At 41.7% G+C, this 15,357-nt stretch overlaps 2 protein-coding genes across 2 annotated transcripts; one reads left to right on the plus strand and one right to left on the minus strand.

Annotated features, from left to right (window-relative positions):
• Positions 1–252: 252 nt before the first annotated feature.
• Positions 253–6,589, minus strand: PSMA2 (proteasome 20S subunit alpha 2). The gene is made up of 8 exons (XM_009958339.2): positions 6,543–6,589; positions 4,180–4,256; positions 3,435–3,567; positions 2,905–3,027; positions 2,417–2,498; positions 1,254–1,327; positions 740–797; positions 253–657 (listed from the first exon to the last, which is right to left on the minus strand). The coding sequence occupies exons 1-8, from the start codon at positions 6,581–6,583 to the stop codon at positions 541–543; spliced, it is 705 nt and encodes a 234-aa protein (XP_009956641.1). The 5' UTR covers positions 6,584–6,589; the 3' UTR covers positions 253–540.
• A 402-nt stretch (positions 6,590–6,991) lies between these two features.
• MRPL32 (mitochondrial ribosomal protein L32) lies at positions 6,992–8,795 on the plus strand. Its single transcript, XM_009958338.2, has 3 exons — positions 6,992–7,115; positions 7,389–7,570; positions 8,151–8,795. Exons 1-3 carry the CDS (start codon positions 6,992–6,994, stop codon positions 8,403–8,405), a joined length of 561 nt encoding a protein of 186 aa, XP_009956640.1. The 3' UTR covers positions 8,406–8,795.
• The last annotated feature ends 6,562 nt before the right edge of the window (positions 8,796–15,357 follow it).

The following is a 15,357-nucleotide window of genomic DNA, read 5'->3' on the forward strand; positions in this document are numbered from 1 at the left end:
AAAGTACATGATCTTTCACATGAGAGAAAATAATTTTTGGAAGTTCATTAACTTTTAAACAACACTCCAAAGTGAAAAAATTACCCTGTCCACTCAAAATTTAAATCCTTTAAAAGAAGGTCTAACATCATGGTTCATTATGGCCGTATGTGGACAAATTGTTTCCTCAACGATAATGATGCTGAAATCTTGCCTTTATGCAGATAAACAAGCTGTGATTAAAAAGACACAGAGGCACCTTCCCCCAAAACCGTAGCCTTCAAGTTTTATTCCTTAGCCTTTTTCAAGCTGTCATTATAACTTTACATTTTGTACAATATTTTGTGTACAAAGATTCCACGTATCAAGGGAAGGAATCACCTGTAATAAGATTCCACATATTACAATATTAGGACTGTTGCCTTTGCACCCATGATATTTAAAAAAATCTCTCAGACAAACCATGTAGAAATAAGTATGCAAAAACTGCAAAGAAAAACATTTAAGTGGCCAAAATCGAAAAGACCTTTATGTGAATCACACAGTCTTGCTTGGTTTTTACTAGGCTATTGCAGCCAAGTAGTCCTTAACCTCAGTCGGAGTGAGCCTCCTAAAACCAGCTTCATTACAGATGCCAACTTCAATGTTGTCTTCTGTCATTTGCCCTTCAAAGCTCTCCTAGTAAAGAAAATACAGTTCAGTGAATCATATCAATGATGTCATAACAGTAAGAAATTTATTTCTTAACTATTTGGCTAACCTTTAGTGTTAAGATAGCTGTATGAATGGCATCTTCAAGCTCCAAATCTTCATTGTATCTGTAAACAGAAGTTTGCGTATTTCAGCATGGGATGAAGGTCTTTCCAAATCCTTATAATCCTGGAGTCTCTAAAAACCCAAACACTACTAAAATCTTCATGTTTCTCATACAAATATTATTTGTAAGCACTGTCATAGTAATAGTCAAAGTAGTTACTTGTAAAAAAAAAAAAACCACTACATTTCCCACTGATGCCGTGTAAAACGGTATTTCTGCAATTATGTCGCATATAACGTTTACTGCACTGAACTAACTCTCCATAAACACAAAAGTTGGAGTTTAAAAAAAGCAATTTTCCTGTGCATGTGTAGATAAGTAAACTGGAAGCATCCTAACTTAAGTATTTTAAAACTTTGTTCTGATAAGCTAAAAGCATCCATTTTTTATCTGTCTGTTTCACAAGGAACCGAACAAAGCAGATAGTGTCCTTTCAGACAAGTATCAAACACAGTACCTCTTCTCAAGGAAAGTTTTCCCATTGACGTAATTTTTTCCCATTGCTGTTGCTTTCCACGCAAAGTAAGCTCCCTGTAAAAGGAACAGTCTATTGAATTGTTTTGTGTAACTTAGTTAAACATTACACATTCCATTATTTGGTAGAAAGTACAGAAGTGATTACAAAAATCATGAATGTTCTGAGAATACAGAAGACTATTTTGGATCCCATTCAGACTAATTTGATATGGAAACACAGGCTGTGAAAATGTACAAAACATTTTTATAGGGCCCTGCCTATTTGCATCTTCCCACCACTTTGAAAGATGCGTTTAGTAAGTCGTGAGCATTGTTTTGATTTGGCATTCCTTAAACAGAAATAGTACGTTTGCCCTTGAGAATGAATACAGTCAGATCTTTCCTGAGGTTCTCTCCATATAGTCTCCTTTTTTTAAGTAACATAAACAACTCATCTGATTTATCATCTGATTTATCTTAGCTACTAACAGGGTATTCAGCCATACTTCTATTCCCTCCTCTGACATGAAGACCCTCAGCAGTTCGATGCCTCAATCAAGCTGCCTTACACAAGACACCCGCATTTTGCTTTTTACATTGGAGCTTCAGGTAGTAATTCAGACTTCTGAAACTTATCAACGACCATGACAGTGACCATGTTTTTTGTTTGATGTAAAGCGTTACAACTCATGCATCAGAGGGTAGTTTTTCAGAAGTGCAGTGCAAACACAGCAAAAAAATCACTTAAATTAACTACTGTCATTACATTCTAAAGCCTATGCATTATACTCCACAATGCAAGAGATTTTGGCCTAACTTCCACCCAGTTTAGGGAACAACTATTTGAGCAGCATAAGCACTCAAATTTTTTTTTTTCCCTGTACCTACTGCAGAATGCCACTCCTGTCTAGGTGGGAAGGCATGAAAAGGAATGGTGATCTCCCTCAAAACCAGCTGCCATCCGCCAAGCAGTACAGGCACACATAGGCACAGGTGATCCAGGCTTGCTCCAACCAAAATTGGCTCGTTCTGACTTCTGAAGTTATGTTAAGAGATCTTTTGTTCTACCTCTTCATTCTTCTCATCACAGAAAGTACTTCATGAGCACACAAAGTTTTCAATGTTTTATAAAAGCAGTAAAGTTTACCAATGTAGGATACTTACGGATGGATCTGACTGAAATAAATATGGCCGCCCTTCGTTCCAGCCACATATTAGCAGTGACACACCAAACGGACGAACACCACTACAGGCAAAAAACAAACAAACAACTATAAATATCACAGTTGATATGCGATATTTATTCAGTGAAAACCAGACCAAATTATTTTGGATGAGTTAACCTTCCCCCAAACACTTCCCATGAGCCCAGAGCAGTGATCAGGAATGACTAGTGAAACAACAGTACAAAACCAAAAGCATGCTGCTGCCTTCTCTGACATGTTTGCTTGCAAGAAGATCTGAAGACCCTACCTCACCCGCTACCAGCCAGTGCTCCTCCCGCTGGCCCATGTTCTGCGGGCATTCTCCACTGAAAAGCTAACTGCCTTTTTGACACAAAAAATTCAGTTACCAGGTAATTGTTATGTTATTCCATACATTTAAACAACATACTCTTTCTAAGGAACTTCCAAACTCAGAAAATCACGTACCCGGATTGCGTGTATTCCTGCATCACAGAAGCAATTCTCTGTACTAGCTGAGCTGTTGGAATGGGCTCATGATAAACCAAGTAATATTGCTGGGCCAGCTTCCGAGCTCTGTGCACAAGTACTCTAAAAACAACAACAAAATCAGTACGTCACAGATATTCCAACTAGTTGTTACAACTCAACTGAAAACTTGTAATAAATACTATGCTAATGAGTTATACATCTGGCATAACACCAACGTGAGAAAACACAGGCTGTGCGGGGTTATCTTTATCAACTTGAAAAAATACTTGAACTGAAGCTAAGGTTGAAGTACACTGCTGCTCATTCCCTACCCATTCTTTAGACAGAAGGTTGCATGACAAGGTATTGAATATATTAAGAAAAACTTGAGGTGAATTTCACACATAGTGCAATACAATATAATATTATGCCACATACTTAGAAAGAAGCAGCTAACTGCTGTCTGTTTCTTAGATTTCTTTTATGAAAACGTGTCTCAATGGCGACCAAACAAGATTTTTTAATACCTGTAATCTGGACCCATACCGCTGTACACTAAACCTATATGTTTGGTAATTGGTTCTACTTTGTGGACGCTCCTTTCATCATAAAGAATGGATTTCTGCTTCTTCTCAGTTGCCAACACCACTCCGTTTGCAGCTGGAAAGGAACAAGGTTTTATTTTTTTTTAATATTAAACTAAAATTATGAAAAGCAGTCGAAATACAGAACAAGTTTATTGGACTGTAAAGAATTTTGCTCCTCCCTTTTTTAAAAGCCCTTCAAGTCTACAATCACATTAAACAGAGATACTTGGATGAATCTATCCAACACACACATTTCCCATTTTAAATAATCATACAGTTCCCATAACCCCATCCTAACGATTCTGAAGCACAAAAGAGTAATTAAGCAATCGAAGTAACTTCTTGTGTAATTTCTCTATATAGGGACACACAGGTGGACTTATTCACCCAGGAGACAAGAACACATCTACCAGCTCAGTGTCTCCAAAATCACCCAAGCACTTTTCTTCTCCTAGCATGGAGCTCTATGCTCTCTTCCTTCTTTATACAACAATTATTGAGTTGCAGGGGGGAAAAAAAAGGAAATATTACACACACTAAAACATGTGAAAATCAACTGAAAGAAAAACAAAATGTGTAATAGAAGGCAAGAGAGACCTAACATGTAGTTCAAATTATTTTAATTCTCTCAAATGATACTCAGAATCCCGAATCCTTCACTAAAGTGGTTATTTTCTGGGCATACCTTTAATCCCAACCGATGGAGCTCCCGCAGCCACTGCAGCCAAAGCATATTCAATCTGAACAAGCTTTCCAGAAGGACTGAAAAGGAAAACACAAAAGCAAGCCTAACATAATTCTGATATGCTCAAATCTTCCCCACAACAATCTGATGCTAACTTGCCTTTTTAAGCCTCTTTACATCTAGCATCAGCATATTCTAACCAGAATCAAAAAAACCAAACCAAACCCACAAGTCTGAAGATTCATAACAGCTCCTAAAAGATCTGGAGTGGTTCAGCACAGAACTCACTGCTGCACAGTGCTACTGGGACACTCACACAGCACCTGCCAACCACCCTGACGAAAGCTGATGTGTCTCAGATAGGGAGCAGTGACTGGGATGCACGTTAAAGAAGGACAAGTCCGTTCTCCAACTTTATACCTTCTTAAACAAGTTTTCCACTCAGCAGGAAAAATCTTCAGAGTGCGCCATGACTTTCTACTGAGATGACATTACACATGAGGTTTGCAAAAGTTTTCAAGACACTGATGTTCACTGCCGAAATGTACGAGCAAAACACAGCTCCTCTTTTTGACTGCTAAGGACACATCAGCTCAATGGCACAGTATAGAAACAGCTCCCACTCCATCCCCGGCTATTCCTGCATTTTGTTTCAATGCTCCGTGTCTCTCTGGCAACAGACGCAGCATCACCAGAACAGAGCAGGAGGTGTCAGGCTGACAAAGTAACGCATGCAGAATGAGGGGGATTGAGTGGTCCATTCTCAACCCCCAGGGAAAAGGACAGCACAGAGCCAGTCACTCACTGGACAAGGGATTTTGCAAGTGGGATCTGTTCTCTGGGCTGTATTTCAGACGCTGCTGGTTTAAGATGCAGAAGTAGAATAGAAAATTACATAACTCAGTGGTTAGATGAATCAGAGGAAACGAAGCAAGTAATAATCATTAGTACAATTATTTATACACTGAATGAACAGGATATAAAGGTAACAAAGTAATAATTCTAGCTTCTCCACTACAAAATACTAACAAACCAGAACAATAGTTTCCTAGGCCAGCAATTAAAATATACAGAACATTAGCAAAATATTTTAAAAGTAAGCACAAACTAAAATAAACAAGGAACAGGTGAATGATGGAAAGTGTAAGTAAGTGTATTCTTTTCTGTGCGAGTATAAAAATCAAAAGGCTTCAAGTTTTAGAGCGTGTAGTGCTTCTGTACAGTACACAAAAAGTTTGTAACTCCTTAGGAAACTCCTTCCAAGAGCTAATAAAGAATTCAACCCACTTAAGTAAAGCAGGCATGTTTGGCTGCATCCATCCACTGAGATTCTTTTCCCAGTTTTAGACTGTGAACAATTGCAAGAAGCCTTTAGTAACCCACTTTGCAGTTACACAGCATTACTCTCCTCTGAGATTAAGGGGGCAGAGGGACACTTTACCAAAAGCAGCACAAAGATTCTCACATACAGTTTTTCTCTTTATATGTATAACATAACTCTGAATACCTTAATAGTTTCGTCAAAAAAAAAAAATACTGGAAAGTAATTTCCTTTACTCTGAATTAATCTTAAATGTCCGTATTAGGGCAAGACTTTGATAGATACCACTCCAGTAGCTCATTCATTCTGTGCATGCAGTCATCCCACTTCTAGGCTGTGCACAACGCAAAGCGCGAGGAGCGCACCGCCTGCAAAGGGCGGCAGAAGGGACATAAACTATTTAAAGCCCATCTGAAAGCTTCTTTCATTCCCACATCCACAAAGTTTGTTCTGAAGCGAGCCCTCAAGACGCGATAGCTCAGCTATCACCACGCTTTTCCAGTTAGCTCGCAATTACTGCCCAGCCTAAAGCGTGTGCGTGGACCCCAAGTTCGCCGAAGCGTTTCACCACGCGCTTGCTATAAGGCACCACCAGCGGCGAGACAAACCTTAGGCTGACCCCGCAGTGACTGTGACTTACAGCACCGTCAGAGGACAGAGGCAGCGACTGCACTCGGGCCCGAAGTGAGCTACAGAGACCAGGCGGGACGCGGGACTCTCAACGCAGCACCCGCCGCTACCCCCCCGCTGCGCCTGCAGCCCTTCAGCTCACGAAGGCTCCCAGCCGCTGTGTGCCCCCCTCACGCGAAGGCGAAGCCGCCTGATGCCCGTCGCTTCCCCCACTCCCGCCCATTCTGCCCGGGCCGAGGCACCGCCGCCCCTCAGCGCTCGCAGGCCGGGGACGCGATGACTCTGCAAAGTCCCCGCTCCGTCCCGCCCCGCCGCCGGACGGCCGCTCTGCCTAGGCTTTGCGCCGACCGCGCCCTCGCCCACCGGTCTGCCCGCCGAGAGCCCAGGCCTGCAGCCCCCCTCCCGCGAGTACCTGAACGTAGTGAGGGAGAAGCTGTAGCCGCGTTCCGCCATTTTGGAGCAAACCCCTCCACTCCACTCACCAGCTCCCTCTGCGCAGGCGCAGTCGCTCCTCCCGCTTCCTGCACGAGGACACAGCGAGCGCGCTGATTGGCGAGAACGTGGAGGAGAGCGGAGCGTGCCGGGAGTAGCTCGTGGTCCGCGAAGGACGCCATTGGCGAATAGACGCGCCGTGAGGCATGCTGGGAGCTGGAGTCCGTGAGAGCCCAGCTCACTGCCCCCCCCCGGTTGCGAGAGGGATGCTGGGACGTGAAGTCCTGGTCTTCGTCCCTGTTAGGCCGTGACGTGCTCGGGGTACTCGGTTTCCCAGAAGGCTCAGCGACAGGCGCGCATGCGCAGTGCGCCCTCGGGCGAGCGACCGCTTTCCCCTCCTCTGAGGCTTCGGTCGGGATCTGTGGCAGTATGGCGGCTCTGGTGGTTGTCTTCTCTCCGCTGCCGCGGCTTCGTAGTCTCCTTCAGCGCTGCTGGGGGCGGCTGGAGCGCGGCTTCTTGTCGGGTTTCTCCGTGGGCCAGAGCCCGCCCTGGGGTAGGTGCCGGCCTGCTCCCCTCCCGGCTGAAGGAGAAGGCGGCATTGGGGCTGGGCGGCTCGTTTTAACCGGTGAAGGGCGCAGGGAGAGGACAGGAGCAGGAGAGCGCGCAGGCCCGGGAACAGGGAGGGAAGGGGGCGCGGGGCGCTGCTGGCCGGTCCCACCTCCTCTTTTGGGGTGACGGGAGCGTCCGTGTCGTGTATCTTCGGCTGCTCGCGAAAATGGGGCTGGGCTGTAATGACTTACTTTTTTTTTTTTTTTCTTTCGTTCAGGGCCAGCACTAGCTGTCCAAGCTCCAGCTTTCTTTCCAGAGCCACCAAGCGACACTAGAGAAAGCAACGAGGCGCCCAGCCTCTTAGATAGCATCTTGTGGATGGCGGCGCCAAAGAAGAGGCGCACCATTGAGGTGAACCGCTGCAGGCGAAGAAATCCCAATAAGCTTATAAAAGTGAAGGTAATCACCAAATGTCCGCCTTATTCACTGCAAGTAATTTTGTTAATGGCAAACCAGCGTGCTGGCGTAAGATTTACACCAATCATTTTTCATCTTGCTTATTTTAGAGAATTGTTATAGTCGTTAATACTGACTGAGAAAGCTTTCTGGAATTTGTTTACAAAGCTTAAAAGACATTGTAATCTTCAAAATACTTTTTAACAGGTTCATTTCTCATGTGAGACAGTGGTCTGTGGTTAAATAAACAGTTACAGTTTAGGTGCAAGCCAACAAAATGTGAATTTTAGCTAAACAGCTGGTATAACTGGAAAAGATTCTGTGCATCTAATTGAGCTGATAGGTCTTTAGTTTTCCAAACATTAATAGGCATAATGATTTGGGTGTTGACTTCATAGGCTATTTTTGGTAGTAAGCATTTGACATAGCGGTGCATTACAGAAAAATTACTTTACATGGAAAAATAAATTCTGAAAAGGCAATTGAATTTCTCTGGTATTTCATTTAACATTTTTGGTAGTTTGTGTTTTTTTCTTTTGTTGCTGCTGTTCAAGTTACAAAATTTTCCACTGTCTTTTTTTAGAGGAACATAGATGTTTGTCCTGAGTGTGGAAACTTGAAACAGAAACACGTCCTTTGTGGCTATTGTTATGCAAAGGTCAAAGCAGAAACTCGACTGATACGGATGGAAATACATAAAAAGGAAGGAGGACCATTTAATGCTCCAACCATAGAGACTGTCATCCTTTACGATGGAGAAAAGCCCACAGAAAAAGACGAAGGCAAGCGGATCATTGAAAGAGCCAGGAAGCGTCCGTCTTGGTTTGTTCAAAATTGATGCTATAGAACTAATGCTAACGAAAACAGTTGCTACAGCAAGAAAGATCATGATTTTCAAGAATGTTTTCCTCATTTTGTTCACTCAATGTTCGTACAGAAAACCTGTGAACTTTTGGGAAGCCAGCTTGAATTGCATGTTGTGCCATATGGCATTGCAGGCAGGTGTTGCTTCTATAGCGTGCAGGGGAAAATGCTTCTCAGTGATGCATCACAGCAGTCAGCAATTAAGGAGAAACCAGGATCTGTGTTGGGTTTGGATGTCTGCGGGCAGTACACTGAATAATTTGTATGCTAATGTTCTACACTGGTTTTGTAAATACCTTTTTTTTAACAAGGGGAAAAAAACCTTAGAGATGTAAAATAAAGTTCGTTAAGTTTCCCAGGGAAACCTGCTTTCTCTATTTGATTAAGACTCTTTTGAATTTTAGGTTGGGATTTCAAGATACAAATAGTGCTGTTTGATATGGCTCAGCCAGTCTAATAGCTGTTTGCTGCTGAAAAATGCAAGCCTGCCCCTAACCCTGGCTAGTTTGCCCCTGTGTTTCCTTGGCACTTCAGTGTAGCTGCTCCTGTGCTGTCCTGATTGAGGGGGTTAAGCTGACAGAGAACTGGTCCTGGCTTTCTACAGCTTGGGTTTTAGTGGGTACCTCCCTGCAGCTTGGCTCGTGTCAGGGTCAGAAAAGTGGCAACATGGACAGTGGGAATATGAAAGTGGAGGACACAGGACCACACTTCCCAGAGTAGCCTTCATTTGTACGTGGCTGAGCCAATTCTGCCCACCTAAGGAGCGGGCTCGTGTGGGCTGTAACGCTTCACTTCTGCTTTCCTCGCTCTGGTTTCCATGTTCTGAAACATAACTGGTAGGAACAGATGTTAGCAGAGAAGTTACACTTGCTCCGTAGTCTAAGGGAATAATGAAAGCTCATAACTGTGAATGAATGCTGTGTAGTTGACAGTATCCAGGCAAACAACATAAGTTCTTTTCGATCTGTCCAGGCAGGATTTCCTCTGGTCGTATCTGTTTTTCAGTTATTCAGAGCTGAAGCCAATAAAAGGTGGCAAGCAGGATGCAGAGTGGAAGGCTTGCTTTTGACAGAGCTACATGAGATGAGAGTGACATATTGGAGGTGAGATTAGCCAGGCAGTAAGACAGATCCATTGTCCCAAGGGAAGGGTGTGTATGTACCTTAGGGAGAGGCGGGGGTTTCTTGATTCTTTTTCCACATATTATAGGACCAATTACACCTTACTGTGTTAGTTGCTTTTTATATATTTATTTTTTTGACAAAAGTTTTGTAGAGAAATAAGCTGAATTAGCCTGGGATGCTGAGAGTCATGGGTTAATTTCTCAGAAACACAGAGGTAATATTTAAAAAAAAAAAAAAAAAAGACTGACTTTTCTCTAAAGATGAGAGAGGACGTGTGGTTTCTGCTAATGGAGTAACAAGTGGCAATGTATTGCATTGGTTTATTGAATTACAGCATCAGTGAAGCAATGAAGAAGCTTTACAGATAGAGTTCTTATGAAATATGAGTGAAGTTAGGCTGTGAAATACTAGACCTTTTAAGATGCTGGGTCACAGTCAGGTAATGATTCATCTCGCAGCCATACTGCTTGTGTTAGTGCAACCCAGCCAAGAAGAGGTGCTGGATAATGTTTCATAGTGGTTTCTGAGTAATGTGGGAGGGGAAAATCATTAAAATATCTGCTATTCCTGATCTCTAAAAGAAAACATAGGAAAAGCTGACAAATACTGAAGATTTTTGTGTGCAATTGATACAGTAGCAGTTAATTTTCCAAAAAAGAAGTTATCTTCAGTGAGAGTCAGAACAGTTTAGTTTGAATGACTTTTCCTTTAAAAGAGGAGTAAAGGAAAGCACACTTTCATAGCTTCGGTTTATTAAACTGACAACATGAAGCTCCATTACTTTTTAAAAAAATAAAAATGAAAAAAACATTCCAGAATTCCTCTAAAACACGTGACATAGGCTGACGCTTGAAATAAGCCCTGGGCTTATGTGATTTTGACAGAAATGGGAATTGCAATAGTGGTAATATATAAACACACTTTTTGAAACAATGTAAATTAAAACTAACAAAGAGCTGGTCGTTACAAGCGCTGTACTCCGGAATCCATTTAAAAACAAAAAAATTATACTCCTCAGGAATGTCACTTCGATACGTTGGGAACTTGCTAGTAGTTGAAAAAGACATTCCTCTTTGTCTGCAAATTTCACGTGCTTAAGTACATGTTATGTTGGACTATGGTTTTCTTCTATAACGATTTTATGTAAATATTGTTTTATTTTATGTTTTAGAAAGGACCAGGAAGATGATGTAATGTCTTAAAATACAAGAATGCAAGTGACTGAGTGATTTTGTACCATACTAAGATCTGCAGAGACAAGTGGTCTCTGCCAGTGATCAGTTATGATATCCATAGAGGTTGATAAACCAAGTTTCTCCTGAATGTCCCATTTAGCAAGGAAATGTTAATAAAAGGTTTGTGCACAGTCCTCATCTGTTCTGTCGAACACACTATGGCAGCAGGAGCTGGCAGTTGATATAAAACATGCTTCTTTGAAGCACTAGGTGGCGGAGTGTAGCTTTCTGGTAGGTGCAAGACAAAAGCCGAAGATCACTGGTGAGCTAGGAAACAGTGTCAGGTTCAAGAAATTTGCACCTGTGTAAGCAAAAGATCTGCAAAAAGTCTGAATTTGCCAAGTACGAAGAAAGTACACTAGTTGTTATGAGACATAAACTAATCTATCGTAATTCATTGTTCTGACTAAATTCAATTAGGTCTGTACTGAGTGCTAATGTGCTGGCTTTTGTGCATACTTAGGCACTTTGCTCTTTGCTGGGTGAACTATTTGAAGTTGCAGTTGTACATGTCATTTTTCCCTGACAAGATAGTGGAGCTGCTCTTACACCTCTTAATTACAGATGGCTTTCTTGTATGCCTAGTATAGTCAGTCAGTCGACATTTTATTTAGGCAGCTAGAAATTCCTGCAAATAATAGGTCTGGTGGGATTCCAATGAATTTCAAGGTATAACCGCCTTGAATATGTAGAGTCATAAGGATCAATTTTCAAACAGCAGACATAACGTGGAAAGAAGAGAAAACCGATGTGGTGTTTAAATGAATAGTAGTTGCTCAGAAGGGAGTAGAAAATTGTGTGCTCCATCAAAGTTTTAAAATGTTTTGGAAGCACAAGATGGTAATGGTGCCTGTCTCTTTAGAACTTACTTATTAATTAGTATTCATAGAATCACAGAAGGGTTTGGGTTGGAAGGGACCTTTTAAGACCACCTAGTTCCAACCCCCTGCCATGGGCAGGGACACCTTCCACTAGACCAGGTTGCTCCGAGCCCCACCCAGCCTGGCCTTGAACACTGCCAGGGAGGGGGCAGCCACAGCTTCTCTGGGCAGCCTGTGCCAGTGTCTCAATTCAAGATATTGGCAAAAATCCTTCTTTTACCTTGCATGACTGCATTGTGAGGATCAGTAAATGCAAGTTGTTTCCTAATAATTTGCCTAACTGTTAACCTGCCAAAGACTTGAAGAATAGGACCAAGTGGGAGGGAAATTAGTGAAAGGAATGAGAAGGAAGCAGGCTGTGCAGCAGTGGTGGATCTAGTTTTGCCTGCTCCATGTATATTCCTAGGAAATTCTGTTGGAGTGTAATTCAAGGCAGAATTTGGTCCAATGTGCTGAAGCCCTGGACGTACGGATGTATTCTTTCAAACATCTTATATTTTGGTTTCCTCTGATTGAGGACAATGTACATATTTAGAAGAATGTGTAGGATACATTTCATATTGAATGTACTGGATAAACGTCTGAAGAGCAAAACTGAAACTGCTCTGGAGTAGAAGACCTGAAACAAAAGCTTTTGTTGAGTTGTCAGTGTATGATATTTGACAGGAATTTCTCTAAAGCCTCACTTCTGGATCATGTGAAATATTTTTAAAAAAAAAAAAAAAAACCAACAGATTTTCTTGGTTCTGAAATGGTTGGTCAAAGATGAAGAAGCAAAGATTTGGAAAATCACTAGGCAGAAAACCAATCTTAAATTATTATTTGCTTAAGTGTCATACCTTTTAAACCAATCCTAGTGTGTTCTGATCAAATACACAAGCATCTGATGGTTTCCCTTGGTTTCCCTTGGTTTCCCTTGGTTTCCCTTGGTTTCCCTTGGTTTCCCTTGGTTTCCCTTGGTTTCCCTTGGTTTCCCGAAAAGGCACAGACTCTCCACTATACAAGGTGCTTCTGATGGAGTTGTTCTCACCACACAAGCATCTAGAAATGTTCTGTCTGACATGCCCTGGGTATAAGCTTGATTAATCCTTTATGCATCCTAAATTTGAGACCAGCACACAAGGCTCAAGAGGAATAGGCACATTAAACGCAGTGTGTGTCATGGTGTAGGAAGGACAACTTCCACAGCTGACACAGCTTTTATGTCCACTCCCAAGGTATAGTAATGCTGTTTCTGTTCCCAGCCCCATCACACAGGCCCATCGGCTTGTCTAGCAATATGGCTTACAGCTCTATTTTCCCTTATGCTGTAGCTCTAGAGCGCATTATGCGAAATACTTGCAATGGAACTAGGGATTTTGAACAGGCTATTGGAAAGATGTGTGTTTCATTTTATAATCTGGGATTAATATTAAATACAAAGAATAGTGGTTTTAAAGGGGCTATATTGAATCGCTTAAGGCTCAAAATTGACAGACCAGTCCTGTAGGAAAGGTTTGTTCTAAATGTGTTGAGTTCAGACGTTCCTACTCATTTGTCTTTTGCCTGTTCCTACCCAGTTATAATCAGATCAAGGAAAGCATCTAAGGTGTTTTGAAGAATAACATCAGGATTTGATTGGATGCAAGATGTCTTACGCGATTCTGTCAATCTTAAACGGGATAAGTGATACCTTGATCCTCAAGAAGCTGTTGATTTCAGTAGGGTTGCTTTTAAGGGAATTGTAATTCCAAATGACTGAAAGCCAGGCTGTAAAGCATCAATGCTGTGACATTACAAAGTCACTTAATGAGATCATGAAAGTGTTTTTTAATTGAAATCAAGGAAATAAAAATTAAGCCTGTCTGTTACCAGCAGCCATCACGATGCATTACTTGAGCCCGTGAGTCCCACTCTGCCATAGTCTTTGGATGAGGTCAGTTATGAACAAAGAATGTTATCTTTTAGGAGTTCAGGAGAATGCTGAGACGTTTGAATTTCTCTTGCCCCAAATGAGGCCTCCTCAGATATTTTTGTCCAGCACAGAGTAGATTACCACAAAGTTACTATGACAAAGGAATGGAGGAAGCATTGAGGACCAAGGAAGTACAGTCATTGGAAAGTATGTAGAAGTAAGAGGCATCCTGTTGCTGTGTATGTAACACGAGGAGTACAATAGGAGTTACTGCAGGAAACATACCTACATTGAGCAAATGAGTGAATGAATAACTGCAAAGTACTCGTGCGTGTGGCACTGGAGAAGTGGCTGCCATAGCAAATACCACTCCGTCACACATCACTTTCATGTTAGCAGTTTATATTGGAAGCCAACCGGCACGATTCCTACTTGACAGGTGGCAAACTGAGGTGCAGGAAAAGCAAGTGAATTCCTCAAAATTGCTCCCTCAGTCAGTGGCAGAGGGAGGAACTGAGGCTGTTTGGAGATTATCAGACTTGTATTCTCTGCTGTGTCACAGGTTAGGGTATAATAACAATTATCACTTGCAGTGGCTCTTAATCTAGCTAACTTTGGTTTTGATCAAGTAAACTGCTGCAAAGATACTATGTACCTGAACATTCGTTAGGACATAGTCCCATGAGGGCCTTTATCCAGAGCTCTTCAGATAAACTGGAAATCTGGTTTATTACTAAATGTTGCTTTCTTTTTTTCCCCTTTCACTTGAGAACAGGAGGTAAAGCCATGCTGTGCAGTGGGGTTATTCATAACTGTATGGCTCAGGTGGACACCAATGGCAGGATCTGTCCCCAGGAATTTTTTGAATTGAATCTAAAAATAAGTGTAGTCCTGTAAGTAAAAGATTTCTCCTCCACAGATTAGATTCCTTTGGTCCAGGAATAAGGTGCCTTCTTTATGTGCTATATATGAGACATTCTGTCTAACAGCAAAAAAAAACCCAGCCCAAACAATACAAGCAATTAAATTGTTTGGAAAAAAGCCCAGAATGTAAGGTCCAGAGATCATTCACCAGCAAAACCAGCAGTACCAATGTGCAAAGCATTGGTTTAGATTACTTCTCAAAGAAAACATTTTTCCTCTGAGAGACTTCATGTTGAAAAATATGAAGGGAGTTTGCGATCATTTTTTCTCATTTTTCCAATCAGAGAGGTACCTTGATTTCAAGCCACTAGAGTGTATGTTCCTCATCCTGCTGATCTGGCAGATGCTGGGATCCCTGAGTCTGTTGCTTGGATTGTATGACTATCAGATTCAACAGGCAACCAATTGAGAATAGGGAGTCTTGATCAAAAGTAATTAAATTCTTTTCAGTTTAGTGATATTATAATGACCTGATTGCAATAACTGTATCTTCCCAAGAGCGTAAGCATTTGCTTTGTTAACATGATTTTCAGGAATGCTCTCTGTATCAGGAACATAGCACTTGAAGGAGGAAAATAAAAAGGACTCCATATCCTTCTTTGACAGATCTTATAGCCGCATTTGAGTCTGAGAATTTAAGCAAGATTACTTTATTTCCAAAGATCAAGCTGAAATGGAAAAGTGATGACCACTCATAAATATGTTTCACTGAGTTTTCCCAGCCTATAGAGGTAAAAAAAATTAAAAAATCAAAGTTCCTTGCTGAATTCAAAGCTGTAAAGAGCATTGTCAGGCAGGCTGCTTTTTGTGCATACTATATCCATGTCCCAACAAAGTTCCTCTTATGTGTCTGCAGTCGGTGTTAATC

This window comes from Leptosomus discolor, chromosome 7 (assembly GCF_034619465.1).
Source record: "Leptosomus discolor isolate bLepDis1 chromosome 7, bLepDis1.hap2, whole genome shotgun sequence".
Lineage (NCBI taxonomy): Eukaryota > Metazoa > Chordata > Aves > Leptosomiformes > Leptosomidae > Leptosomus > Leptosomus discolor.

What these genes read in the sequence shown, in the direction of transcription:
- PSMA2 (XM_009958339.2), bottom strand. Translation starts at nt 6,583, where the DNA reads ATGGCGGAACGCGGCTACAGCTTCTCCCTCACTACGTTCAG. An exon ending in TATTTCAGTCAGATCCATCC is followed by an intron (nt 1,328 to 2,416) that starts GTAAGTATCCTA and finishes TTCCTTTTACAG; the next exon opens with GGAGCTTACTTTGCGTGGAA. An exon ending in CAGCTATCTTAACACTAAAG is followed by an intron (nt 658 to 739) that starts GTTAGCCAAATA and finishes TTTCTTTACTAG; the next exon opens with GAGAGCTTTGAAGGGCAAAT.
- MRPL32 (XM_009958338.2), top strand. Translation starts at nt 6,992, where the DNA reads ATGGCGGCTCTGGTGGTTGTCTTCTCTCCGCTGCCGCGGCTTCGTAGT. An exon ending in GGGCCAGAGCCCGCCCTGGG is followed by an intron (nt 7,116 to 7,388) that starts GTAGGTGCCGGC and finishes TCTTTCGTTCAG; the next exon opens with GGCCAGCACTAGCTGTCCAA. An exon ending in ATAAGCTTATAAAAGTGAAG is followed by an intron (nt 7,571 to 8,150) that starts GTAATCACCAAA and finishes GTCTTTTTTTAG; the next exon opens with AGGAACATAGATGTTTGTCC.